The following is a 14,204-nucleotide window of genomic DNA, read 5'->3' as shown; positions in this document are numbered from 1 at the left end:
TTTAAAAAAAATTCATTTTACCCAATTATCTTGCGTCTGTCCCTTTGGTCCTTTTTACCTTTGTTATACCTCTACTTTTTATTTTTTGCCTTTATTCTGCTTTTCAAAGATATAATCTGTCAAGCATGACTTTATTCATCATTGTTGAATTTTTACTACTTTCAAGAATAATTGGCTGAGTTGTTTATTCCTTTTTTGTCTACATACCTTTTCAAAGACAACTTATGATTAAAGAATCATCAGTTGTGTGAGTGTGATCAGTATCTAAAAATAATTGTGCCATTCTGGCCTTGTGTTTGGTTAGAAGCATTTATAATTTTATGTGGTGTTATAAATATGTTTTGACACAAACGAAATTATTGAAAAGTTCAAAATCGTCCTCTTAAAGACAAAAGCCAAACAGCTCAAGTCAAGCTTAGCACAACAATTTAGAAATTTAGTGGTAGCTCTTAACAGATATTTTCAGTATGATTTGAAGGTACAAAATATGGCCTTGAGATTTTCTTTTAACATTTATTTAACATTCTTTTAACATCAGGCATATGCTTTGCTAAGTAAAAATTGTATGTAAGATTATTGGGCATGAGTAGGCAATGATTTATCAAAGTTTAAAAGTGTGAATCTGGTATTTTCACTTTTTAAAAAAGACTGTCTATTTTTAGTATTTTTAGGTTCACAGAAAAATTGAGAGGGAGGACTGGAGATATCTCCCACATATCTAGAGCCTCTCTAGTCATCAATATCCTCTACTAGACTGGTACATTTATTGCAATTGATGATACTACATTAACACATAATCTTTCAGTCTATAATTTATATTATAGTTTGCTCTTGGTGTAGTCTGTTCTGTGGGTCTGGAAAATGTATAATGACATGTATCCATCATTAGCACATTATGCAGAATATCTTCACTCTACTGAAAATCCTGACTTTCACTTTTTTCAACTCTTTTGGGTAAATACCAAGGAATGTGTGTTGGATCATATGATAAGGTGCTTAATTTTGTGAGAAACCAATAACTATGTTCCAATGGTTGTATCATTTTGCTTTTCCACCAACAAGAGTTGAGAGTTCCTTGCTCCATATTTTGGCCAACACTTGATGGTGTCAGTGTGCGAGAGTTCAGACATGCTAATGGGTGTTGTTTCCATTTATTTGCATTTTCCTGATGACACATGAAACTGAGCATCTTTTCATGTGCTTATTTATTATCTGTATAGCTGTTGTGGTAAGGTGTCTGTTAAGGTCTTTGTCTCATTTTTTTAATGAGACAAAAGTGTTTTTTGATTGTTGACTTTTTTTTTTAAGATTTTTATTTATTCATACAGAACTGGGGTACAGGCCAGAGGCTCAGGGGCTTTGAGAGGCTTCACCAGAGACAGAGTGGGGCGCAGAACAGGCAGATTGACAAAGTCCACTGCTGAGAGGAGCAGCAGGCAGGTCAGGAGAGGTCTGCTGCACCATGTGGGTCACCTCCCTGGCGGGGAATCGACCTGAAGCTGCTGTAGCTCTCTTGCAGTACTGTGCTTTACCCTGAAGAGCCAACACGGAGGGCCCTGATTGTTGACTTTTAAGAGTTTTTTTGTAAATTCTGAATGACAGTCTTTTAGCAGATATATCCTTTGCAGACATTGCCTTCTCATCTATGACCTGTCTTCTCATTCTCTTGATATTGTCTTTGGCAGGACAGAACTTTTCAATTTTAATGAAGTCCACCTTATCAGTTATTTCTTTAGTGGACAGTGGTTTTGATGTTGTAGCTAAAAAATCATCTATATCCAGTTGTTGGAAGTAATTTTTCTTATTGAAGTAAATGGTCCATTCAGAGAAGTCCATCAACCCTAAATTATATCTTAATGAATTCTTACAAAGTGAGTATTTTGATGCAACTGACATGAAATGGAACAATATATGACAAGCTGTTTAACATTACTATTATTATTTTTTTAAAAGATTTATTTATTTATGCATACAGAACTGGGGTACAGGCCAGAGGCTCGGGGCGGTGAGAGGCTTCACCAGAGACAGAGTGGGGAGCAGAACAGGCAGATCGACAAAGTACACTGCTGAGGGGAGCAGCAGGTGGGCCAGGAGAGGTCTGCTGCGCCATGTGGTCACCTCCGGGGCAGGCGGGAATCGAACTCATGCGGAAGTGGCTTTAGCTTCTCAGTGCAGTGCTTTAACCCGCTGCGCCACCAGGGAGGGCCTGTTTAACATTATTTAATCCAGGTGCTGTCAACCTTACTTGACACTGAAATGCTCTAAGGGGGCTACATAGAAACTCTCATTTGGGGGCTTAGGCAAGGTACATGATGTAGGTTATTGCTATAGCAGCTAATTTTTAATAAACTCTGATAATATTTATAGGGCACATGGGGTTCTATAATAGTGCAGCAAACTGCACAGTAGTTCTTAATAGGTTCCTGGAGTTAGAGAATCAGTCTTGGGGTATTGTATGGTTGCTAGTTCTCTAGGGGTCCTCCCAGGAACGAACATGGCTCTTGGGAGGTGGTAACTCACATGAACAGAGGGCGGGTGGCAAAAGCGGGAGGAAGGACATACATTCTTGTGGTACTCGGTTCTTCCCAGAAAGCGGCCTCCATGCATTGCCATCCTTGAATGAATGCGCTGGTGTTCAGTCTCCCACTCCGGCTGTTAAATGTGGAGATTATCTGATTTAAATTCCTTGTGAGTTATTTCATGTTACATGACCACCTTTAAGAAGTTGAAACCTGCTTTGATGCTTTGTCTGAGGTTATTAGCCACAAGCCATTTAAATATTGGAATCCATCTGCTAAAAGTGAAGCTGTAATCTGAATAGTTAATATTATGCCACTTTTCTTGACAATAATTAAATAGCATGCATCTGCTCACTCAGAAGCGTGATCATTTCCTTCAGGCGCAGGTTAAAAAGAAAAGAGAGAAACAATTTTATCGCTCTTCCCAAGAGGACTTGTATTAGAAATAGGACTGGAAAGTGAAGGCAAAATTTGTTCCAAAGGAAAATAGCCTTAACTGTGCTAAGGTTTTGATGTTGTTATGCTTCATTACACAATCTGCCTCTTCTCCTGCCCGACAGGTAGGAAAGAAAGAAAAGTGGTAGAGGATTAGAAAGCCAAGTTTGACATTAGGAAATAGAAGCGATTGCCCAGATTGGAACCAAACTTAGGTTAGTTTTCAGACTTTGTCAATTTGAAGAACTTGAAAATTATAACCATCTTTTTTTTCTTCCTCAGGTGTGTCCTCTTTAAGTATTCAATTTGCCAAACTTCCAAAGGGATTGAAGCATTTAAATTTATCTAAAACCTCATTGTCACCTAAAGGTACAGTATATCTTATTTACTTACTGTTGGATCTCTAATATTTGGTGCTTTCTTAAGTAATTACAATGATTATGTAGTTAAGTATCTGCATTGAAGAATGTGGTATGATGGTATTCTGCCAGTTTTACTCAAGTAAAGAAATTATGTAGTTTGAATTCTGGTTGCTAAATTTAACTACTTTCAGAATAGAGAATAATTTTAAAATCCACATTCATTTTTAACTTTGAGTCAGGGACTGCTTCAGGCTGCCTCCTGCCCTCCTCACATTCACAAGGTGTTTCTTGTGGCTTATCCTGGGATAAGCAAGTCAATACCCCCACACCCCACCCTCACCTCAGCACCTGTCAGACAAATTGTCTGCTTTTTACATTTTACTGATTTCTATCATTACATGTGTTTTAAGGGTATAGGCTCTCTGCCTTCAGTTGTTGTTACCAAACCACAGTCACCACCAAAGTATCCATAGTCCATCTCCCATAGTCCTTTGCAGACTGTTTCACAGAAAATGGTTGACCCCAACTTCTGAGTTACCAATGTAGCTCTTCGTCCGCTGCTTCCTGTCTATGGAAATTGCTTCCCTTTCCACAGGTTCATGCTTGATTCTACTCACCCTTCTCTCCTTTATCTGGTTGCTCATCAATTCTTGTCAGTTCTGTTAGTTTGCAACATTAGCCCCCGATCATAGTGGAGCTATTTCTGCTTACACTGTACCTTTCCAAAGGCTTTGTGTTCTGCCCCAGGAATTTTTCTTTCATCCCAGAGAGCTTGAATTTATTTTATCAGTCCTTCATCTGTGTTCTCTCTCTGGGACATCTTCCCTACTCCCCAGACCTCAGTGGGACCCATTGCTCTTTCTTTGGTGTTACTCTCCACCAGGTGTCGGGCCTTTTGTAAAGTTTGGATCTTCCGTGCAGGTTGTGGCCTGTGCCTCTCTGCTCCCTTTGTCTCTAACACCTGGCATGTTTGGGGCACTGTGGGTCTTTCATGAAAATGCCTTGAATTGAGTAAGTGGCCTTTTCTTAACTATATCACTGTCTTTTGATGGCATACCTCAGAGAGGTCACAGGTGGCATCCCAGAACTCCACAAGAAAGCAAGTACCACAGTGAAGTGAGTCATGGAAGTTTCTGGTTTCCCTGAGTATGGGCAATTGATGTTGGTGCTCTACTAATAAAGATTCACTGTGCGGCAGCATTACGTCTATGAGAAGCTAAGTGCCTGCCGTCATTAAATGGGACACAGAGAAAGCAAGCATGCACTTCTGGGAAAATGGTCCCAGCAGACTTGCTAGGTGGGCATAGACCTACAGTTTGTCAAAGCTCAGAGTCTGCCAAGTGCAGCAAAGTATGGTATCCAGAATGCGGTGTGCCCAAGCCTGTGGTGACTAAGAGTGCCCGTTCTTAAGCTGGATGGCTAGCGTGGAAGCCTAACTTTAACGTGCTTTTACAATCTAGTGGATCCTCAGTAGTTTCTTTGGTGAGATAGGAATAAAAATAACTCCCTCATCACAAGTGGTAGGAATAAATCAGTGGGATGAAATGAATGCAATCATACAGTGCAGTTTGGGCATAAAGAGCCCCAGGTACTGCCTCCACACACTGTCTTTACCACCCCCCCATCATCGTTGTCATCATCTTATGCTGTCTGAAGTTTCTAGAAGCTTTTATTTTGACTTGGGCCAGTGTCCCTGCCTCAGATATGATGACTTTCTGCTTCCCCTACAAGATTAAGCTTTTAGCTCACCTTTTCTTTGAATCCCCCCACCGCCCTCTTGAGAGCACCTTTCCTGGTATTCCATTGCCTTTTGTAAATTCCTCTATTTTACCTCATTTCTTACTGTGTTTTGATTGTGCCCCAGCCTGGGCGTGTCCAGACCTGGCATATTGGAGACTGCCTTTGACTGTATCACGGGGCAGTGGGTGCAGCAGTGTGTTCTCTTAATGCTTAAATAGCCAACCAGTCATGCTATCTTCTTATACAGTTACGCCAAGAGTGACTGGAAGTTGGGGTTAATTTTGCAAGTCCCATGATTTTGTGTGTGTGTGTTTGTTAAGATGTGGTTAAGATGAAGCCATAAAAGTAAATTTTCAAAGGGAAGGATTCCCCCTGGGCATCAGTGGTCTCTGTCCTGGTGCCTGAAATCCTCTACAGATCTTAAAGCATTATATGATGACTGTTACACCCCAGGAGATCAATTTTTAAAAACCTTTTGTAATATTATCCATCCATTTACGTATTTCTGGAAAAGATTTAGAAGATACTGACAAGTATAAATGAGAAAGCAAAATACTTGTCATTTCAATACAACTTTCTGTCTGTATAGAGTTTACATATTTCAAACACACACGTGTGTTGGATCTACTTTATACTTACATGTTTATCATCTTTTCTTTTTCTCCACATGTTGATCTTTTATGTCGCTAAACACAGGATCTCTTGTAATGGCCCAGGATTTTTTTTTTTTTAGCATAATTTAAATATCTGCTAGTACATATTTAGATGGTGTTCTAAAACCTCAGTAATACAAACAATGCTAATGCGATTCTAGACCTAATTATCAGTCCTTTAATTTCTTCAGAACAATTTATGTAAGTGAATTTACTACATCAAAGACCGTACACCAATTTTTTTAAGTTTTCTTCTGATTTTGTTTGTTAATTTGTCTTCTTAAGTATTTTGTACCGATCACATCACACTCTTCATCTCTGGATTTTATTCTATTTTGACATTGATTTATCAGGCATAGAAAAAAAAGTGCTGTTATATTTAAATTTTAGCCTTTTAATTACTGCTTAATAATTTCTCCCTTTTGTTCTAAACGCACTTGCATTTCTTTTGGAGGAAATTGGTAGGTCCCCCCACTTTTTTTCAAAGGTTTATTTATTATTTATTTATGCATACAAGAACTTGGGTGTAGGTCAGAGATGCAGGGGTGGGGAGGAGTGAGAGGATTCACCAGAGATGGAGTGGGGAGCAGAACAGGCGGATTCACTGAAATCCACTGCTGAGGGGAGCAGCAGGTGAGAGAGGAGAAGTCTGCTGCACTGTATAAGTTAACTCACTGGCTGGGGATTGAAGTCATGGCACAGTGGCTGGTGATAGCTTAATAACGCTGAGACTTTAACCTCTGCACCACCAGGGAGACCCAGAAATTGATAGTTTCTTTAATTATCTATTTACACTGTTGAATTTTAAGTAAAAATTCATATGAATTAAAATTATTAATAATGCATGTAGGTCTAGCTTTTTTTTTTTAATAAAAACTTGAATGTATTCAATGTATTTGTGCATGACTACAAAGCCAGAAGAGACTGTGGTAGTCATTTATCCTGTCTCAGTAGTGAGCTACAAGTGAGGCACTTCCACAGCAAAGCTGGTTCTTCCATTTCTTGCAAGTGAGGTCAGCCCCTTTATAGGTCTTTACCTATAAAGGTCATTGATTTTTCCCTCCAGCCCCAATCAAAATGTGTACATCAGTAGGATGCTTTGAGAACTAATACTGTTTTATAACATGTGATCTAAAAAATTTGAAGAGTCTCATGCTCTACCGACTCAGCTAGCCAGGCGGGTGATCTAAAGAATTTTAAATGCTGTGGCATATATCTTGAAATGTTGATCATTTAAAACAAAATTCTGGAAGACTGTCATGTAGTCTTGAACATAGTCTCACGAGGGCTTGCAGAGTCATAATAACTGCAGTCTTCAGCTTTTGCTAATGACGAACATTTATCCATTAGTCCCGTGAAAACATTTCTATTCATGGCTCCATAAGTCAAGATAGCTTTTTTATCTTTTTTTTTTTTTTTTTTTTTAATCTCCCAGTGACATCCACACTGTTTCCAAGTACCCTTTCTCTGCCTTCGATGCTAACAAATGATAGTGTCCTGGATTTCTAGTAAATGCTGCTGGCAGCCAGAGTATGTCAGTGCTGGGCCATCTGGTCCACCTTTTTCCAGCTGTAAACACTCCAATAATAAACATGCAGAATGGTCAGAATCAAGAATGGCATGTAAATCTGTGTTTCGTTTGGGTTGTACCAGCCCTGTTTTTTTTTTCCATCCTATATTTTTGTAATTTCCTGCTTTTAGTGTGCTTATTAACACAGGCCGCATGTGAATGTAGGCTGAAGAGGTGGGGGAGGAGATCCTTCATTCTGCTTTAGTGTGAAGCTGAGCTGATAACAGGATTCTCTCCTGATTCTATTCAGATGTTGGCCAGCTGCCAAGCGCCCACACTTGTCAAGGAGCATTTTGCTGTCAAGACTAATTTGACCTTCTAATTTTAGAAATTATTTATTCAGTCTTGTTATATCCCTCTAAGGAAATAATTTTACAAATGATTTTCCTGATGAGAGCCTGGTATTTTCCATATGTTTTGGAGTCAATTATTCCATTACAAACTATGTGAATGCTACAAATAGTAAGACAAATGAGAGGAAGTTGGTCATTTAAGCAACTGTAGAAGTTACCTCCAGAGATGAACCTTTTGTGAAGGCCTTTGCAGTTCCTTTTACCTAACACTATTAATCTAATCTTCACCCTCTTTGCTGACAAGCACTTGTTCTTACCTCTTGATAGGCCCCATCTCGCTTAGTTGTGACCAGCAGGATGCCTGTATCTCTTATTGCCCTGGCTTAGAGGTCAGATAGAATCCCCAGGTGTTGCAAGCCCACGCCTGATATACAGTAGACTTTCAAAGAAGAGTGGTTGCAAAAATGGTCTCTCATATATTCCTGAACTCTCTTCCAGAAATTTGTTTCATTTCTTTCCTGATGGCCTTTAAACTTTTTGAGGACAAAGCCTGGTTTTCATTTATGTATATTTCGCAGTCACCAACATTTTACAGACATTGGATGACGCTTAATAAATGTTGAGTTGATGACCAGAAAATGCCTTTTGCACTTACCTGAAATATTTTTCACTCAAACCCTCTGTGTCTTTTTCCTGTGTACCCAAATGCATGCAGATCCTCAACATCTGTTAGAATATCTCTTTGTAACTCAAACTAGCAAATCAGACAACCTCATCTGTATCACACAACAGTCATTCTCACCCTAGAAATGAGAACAGCTCCAATGCAGGCTGTAGTTGACATGATCAGCTTTTTTCTTGGGTTCCCTCTGCTGACATCACCTCAGCTTGCTTCTTCCCTCATTCTGACATAAGCCCTTTCCAGGTGTGTGGACAGAGCCCTCTTTCCTGCTTTTCTGTAGAGTGATTTACAGGCTGGGATATTCAAGAAGAGTTTTATGGAAAAGCAAGAAAAGTGAAATGATGTAGAAAAGTGTCCTCTATTGAGAAATAGGTGTACTGCCAAAATCTACTATCTGGAAACAGAGTCTTTGACTAAAAACAAGAAGAACTTTGCAAGGTCCCAAGTCCCTGTCAGCCTGATAATCAGTGATATGTGTGTGCATTGACCTCTTTAAGTTCTAGTGGATGATGGACTTTTCTGGGCTTTCACTTTGTAGCCACACAAAGCAGTGATACACATATATGTCAGAACAAAGCGTCTCCTCTTAGAACAATCTTGCCTTCTTCATGTATTTGTTTTCTTGTTTCTGGGGTGGTATTACTAGTTTAGTTCAGTGCAGTTTAACTGTTACGTATATAAATAAAGAAGAGCGCATGATCATCACTGTTTCTTTTTATTTCCTTGGCATGGTGCACCGATCATTTTCTCATCTTTGTAAAATGCATTTCAATCTAAATCTTCCCCTTTAGTCTGTTACATTTAGTATACTATGTTAAGTACTGTAAGTATTCTATATTAGGTTCTATAATTCCTATATTAACTTCTTACATTCTTTAAAATCCCCTAGTGTCTGCAATTGCACCTCTGTCATTTAACTAGTGGACAGTAAGTCAGGGTCATTAGAAAGGACTTAGAGAAGGACTGAAATGACCAATTAGATCTTCATCTTAGCACATTGTAAGATTTAAAGGGGAAGTCCTTTCCATCCACATCAGAGGAAATGAAGCAAAATGACGTCACTTCTGTTTCCTTTACCTCCCAGTGAGATAGTTGTGTCTGTGACAAACTTGCTCTTCTTGAGAGGAAGTCAAAAGTAGATAATTACAGAGCTGCCATTTGGAATGATTCTTCTGGTTAACTCAGCCCTGCAGGTGGATGGACTGCAACGTTGTTTCTAGAAACTCACAGCCTCATTCTGTTTCCTGGAGTGGGAGTTGACCCTGGATCTTTACATTGCAGGGGTGAACAGCCTTTCTCAGTCACTCAGTGCCAACCTGCTGACTGCCACCACCCTCACCCATCTGGACCTCTCAGGGAACATCCTTCGCGGAGATGACCTCTCGGTAGGTTTACATTTGCCCTCCTCTCCCCCACCACCACCTGCAAAGAAGCTGTGTTTAATAAGTCTGGAATAATTTCTAAACATGTCTTATGACTTCTCTGCATGCCCTTTATAATGGTACCTTAAAGTCCTTTAGTTATGAGCTTGTTTGTGCTTCGAGAAAAACTTCCATTCTTTCTTAATTAAATGTAGTCTATCATCATAGTTCCTCTCACCCCTTCATTTAATGTTGCTGAATTAAGAATCCATTTTGGAAATGCATTTTCTGAAGGAATTTTTTTTTTTTTTTTAAGATTTACTTATTTATTCAACAGAACTGGGATACAGGCCAGAGATGCGGTGGGTGAGAGGATTCACCAGAGACAGAGTGGGGAGCAGAACAGGCAGATCGACGAAGTACACTGCTGAGGGGAGCAGAGGGCGGGTCAGGAGAGGTCTGCCTCACCATGTAGATCTCCTCCGAGGCAGGCCGGGATCGAACTCATGCGGGACTGGCTTAAGCTTCTTAGTGTTGTGCTTTAACCCGCTGCGCCACCAGGGAGGGAGGGCCCTCTGAAGGAATTTTTATCTTCACTTTAAAATACTGTTGTACCTGTTAAAATTGCTTGATAAGAAAGGTTGGAAGCATTAACTGATTTATTTCATTGCTAAATAGCATGGCTGGTAAAGAATTTTTTAAAATAGTTTGTGATTGAAAGGAGATATTGGTATATACACAGAATATAGAGGAACCAAACAAAAGTCAAGAAAAAGACAAAACTAGCAAACTGACTCTAGATCTGAGTCCCACAGCAGGGAAGCTGGGGGTCAGAGGCAGGGAAGCTCACAAAAGGTTGTGGTGATCGTTCAAGGGTGACATGGTAACAGGAGAACTATGGGGACTACATGAGGTAAGAAAAGAAAAAAACAAATAACAAAAAAAGGAGATAAAGTGAGGCAAATCCGCTTCCTCCCAAGATGAAATGGGGAGTCCCAAGTCAAAGTAGTGAAACATCATAGAAGTAGAGGGATAAAAAGGGAGCCTGTGTCCCACCCTGGTGGCGCAGCAGGTTAAAGCACAGCATTGAGAAGCAAAAGCCACCTCCACATGAGTTCGCTTCCCGCCTGCCCCGGAGGTGACCACATGGCGTGGCAGACCTCTCCTGACCCGCCCGCTGCTCCCCTCAGCAGTGTACTTCGTCCATCTGTCTGTTCTGTTCCCCACTCTGTCCCTGGTGAAGCCTCTCGCCGCCCCTGAGCCTCTGGCCTGTACCCCAGTTCTGTATGTACAAATAAATAAATCTTAAAATTTAAAAAAAAAAAAAAGGGAGCCTGAAGACTAAATAATAAAACTAGGCTAACATAGGGTCACTGATCTTGTCACCCAAGATAACGTGATTCAGGAATCTTCCAAGGGCCAGAAGTGAGTCTTGACCTAGCCGACCACTAGGGAGGAGAAATGAAATGATGAAACCAGACAGGCTGAGGTTGTGGGAACTGCGTGGCAGGTGCAGGGGTGGTGGAGTTGTGGACGGCGTGAAGGGGAGGACTTACTGAGGCTCTGTGCCTTTTGGGGAGTCCGTGAACAGGACCCTTCTCTGGAGAAGTGTTAGCCAACCAGGCTCTCCTTACCACATGATGGTGGTTAGAGCTCCCCCAGCTGGTGACCGGGGGTAAAGACAATGCTATGCAAAGCTGGAGAGACAGAAAAATTCTTGTGAGAGCAGAATGATTTTTTTCAGAGTCAGAATATTTCATAATAAAATGTGATTACCTGAAGTATCCTGAAGAGCTTCTGTTCTTCTGAATGCCATGGTAGAATTTCTCTCAATCATCTTATAGCCAAGCTGCTACACTTGAGTCTGTGCTTACCTTAGAACTCTCCCTGTCCCTGTTTTTGCAAGTATATGGTTACATCCAGCAAACACTAGGAGAGTTGAACTGTTTTCCTGGTAATGAGAATAGCAGAGTTATTCGTTTCATTGTTGTGATGAACTTGTCTGTGGATAAGGGGATAGTTTAGGTATTATGGCACCCTGAAACATGAAGTGTCTCAGCAGTTTATAAATTTAAATTTTTTTTTTTAATTTGTGATGTCAGGCTCTTTCTTGTTAGACTTTGGAAGTAACTGAGTATAGAAAAATCATTGTGTTATACACAGAGAATATATAGCCTGAGACCATCCTGTAGTTCAAATGGTTGGTTCCTCCTATCACTTTCTGAAGGGATTAGCATTTTGATAGGGTGTCTGTTAACTCAGGTAGTATTTCATTCTTAGCAGTTAAAAATGATTACCACTCTTCCAGAACTGTATAATAAAGGTGGAGTCAGTCAGAAGAATTGTCACTTGTAACAAAAAGGGAGATTGGTAGCGAGATTCCATTGGCCTTTTCTTTAACTGAAATTTAATTCTATTTAAATATTCTTTGAAGTTTTGCTCTCAGAGAAGGTAACAGTGACAGAAGATCCCACTAGTCCTTTGGAAAGAATAGAGTAAATCTTGGAGCATTAGGACAACTGCATTTTAAAATATAGTAGTTACCATTGTGTGTGTGTGTGTGTGTGTGTGTGTGTGTCTTTAGGTCCTAATATATTTGTTTTGGTTTTTATTTCAAGTACATGTACAGTTTCTTGGCCCAGCCAAATGCCATTGCTCATCTGGATTTATCCAATACAGAGTGTTCCCTGGACATGGTAATATTTTCTTATAATGCTCTTGGGGGGTGGGGAGAGTCTCTCAGAATAGGTATTGAGATGGGAAACGAGGGGATCACTGATAAAATATTCCTTGAGCCCTGGAAATACTTGAAAATGAAAGTAACTTTATTTCTTCCTCAGGTCTGTGGCGCTCTTCTCCGTGGATGCCTTCAATACTTAGCTGTGCTCAATGTCTCCAGAACTGTCTTTTCTCATCGGTAGGCATTGATTCTTGCTGCTGTCCTCGAGGGGCGTCCTCCTCTAGGAGAAAGTTTTCATGATAGAAAAACAGTGCTAAAACGAAATGTTGTACGCGAGGAAAGAGTTGGCCATAGATGGTTATCTGTGACTTGAACGTCTTAAAGTTCAATTTTTTAAAATACCTTTTTCACCAATAACTCCAGCCTGTCTCAGTGAACTGCACAAAAATGTTATTTCTCACATGTAGACTGACAATCCTAATACAGTAAAAACCTTTAATAACTTCTCTTGGTATTTCTCGGTAATAAACTTCGAGGTAAGTATCAAGTATTTCTGGGTAGCCAAGAGCCAAAGCTTAGCCATTTCAGCTTCCACTGTAAGTAAACGGAAGGCTAATCTAAATACTTAACTTCTGCTTTTCTGATTTAGAGTTACTTGCAAAATAAGGCAGTAGATTAGAAATAGCAAGTATTGACACAGACATCTGACATAGAATTATGGAAAATATGTGGTTACAGAATTATGAAAAATATGTGGTTATGTAAGTGTGGAATTCTCAGATTATCTAATATATTCATTTAGTTCAACACCTCGCTCTCTTAATTATGACCACAAGTCATAGTCACTGTATCTTCTTTAATAACATGGAGAATTGCTTGATGTTAGAAATATCTCCATTTTTATTGGTGAGCTTTTTAAGTACAGTTGATCCAGATTTACAGATGTAAATCTTATATAAGAGCAAAAATATTCCATAAATACCTCAATGGAAGAAAGTAAGAGTCTAAAATCTAAATTGTAGGAAAAGTTAAGAGTAGTTTCAGTGTTATTTGAGGTCCTTGAGAGCACCCTCTTGGCTCATGTATTTCATGGTGGCTTCTGAAACCATGCTGTGGCAGAGCTGTAGTTGAAGAACTGAGTTAAAAGAGGATATTGTAGACTGTAAAAATTTTCATATAATCGGCTCTCGAGTTTACCATTCTGTGATTTCTGCAACAAGTGGTCTTCAGTAGAGCTGTTAAGCTTGAAGAGCAGAACTGCGTAACAGAAATTCTTATTTCTAAATGGACAGTCATAGAAAGTGTTTAACATCTTCTACCTTCCCTAGATGTAACCATTGAAAGTCCTTGGTAATTAGGTTGAAATTGTGGCATTCATACTGAGTTGTGTGCATTGTTAGGGGCTTCTTCATGCTGTGACTAAATTCCTATGTCTATCAGTGAGGATAGGGCAGGTTGTTCTGCAGCAACACATGATCTCCCCTCCCCCACCTCAGTCCATTCCCATCCCTGTGGCTTTCGGCAGCAAGGATATCATGACATGTCCTGTGGACAAGGCACATGTCTTTTACTCTGGGTGACATAGCAATCTCTGTCTAGAACCTTGACAGAGGAGGAAAAACCATAGTAGCTCACATACTGTCTGGTAATGGTAAAGTTTCTCTCAGGAAACCACAGTTAATTATGTGTACCCATATCCCTTTGGCCAAATAGACTTGCAGGGCCGAGCCTGCTGTCACTGGGGTGACAAAGCATCATCCTTCTTCAGGAAGGGACACTGAATAGCTGGAAACAATGCAATAGCATCCACCAAGACACAGTGACAGGAAGAGAACTGTATCCAAAGAAAAAATTAACAACATTTGCTCGTCAATAAACGAGCAGAATATACAAGCTTCTGTTCACCTAC

General features: G+C 39.9%; 1 protein-coding gene across 4 annotated transcripts in view; it reads left to right on the top strand.

Moving 5' to 3' along the window:
* The window catches only part of LRRC16A (leucine rich repeat containing 16A), a 316,783-nt gene that overhangs the window by 189,837 nt on the left and 112,742 nt on the right, over positions 1–14,204 (top strand). For all 4 annotated transcript variants that reach the window (XM_004693329.2, XM_012732954.1, XM_012732955.1 and 1 more), the window contains exons 12-15: positions 3,237–3,323; positions 9,536–9,639; positions 12,234–12,311; positions 12,456–12,532. In XM_004693329.2, coding sequence (XP_004693386.1) covers positions 3,237–3,323; positions 9,536–9,639; positions 12,234–12,311; positions 12,456–12,532 — 346 coding nt within the window. The remainder of the gene's footprint in view (positions 1–3,236; positions 3,324–9,535; positions 9,640–12,233; positions 12,312–12,455; positions 12,533–14,204) is intronic.

Source organism: Condylura cristata, unplaced genomic scaffold (assembly GCF_000260355.1).
Source record: "Condylura cristata isolate star-nosed mole 26May11 unplaced genomic scaffold, ConCri1.0 scaffold00037, whole genome shotgun sequence".
In the NCBI taxonomy this organism is placed as follows: Eukaryota; Metazoa; Chordata; class Mammalia; order Eulipotyphla; family Talpidae; genus Condylura; species Condylura cristata.
The sequence above is the reverse complement of the archived record's forward strand: the minus strand, read 5'-3'. Positions and strand labels throughout refer to the sequence as shown.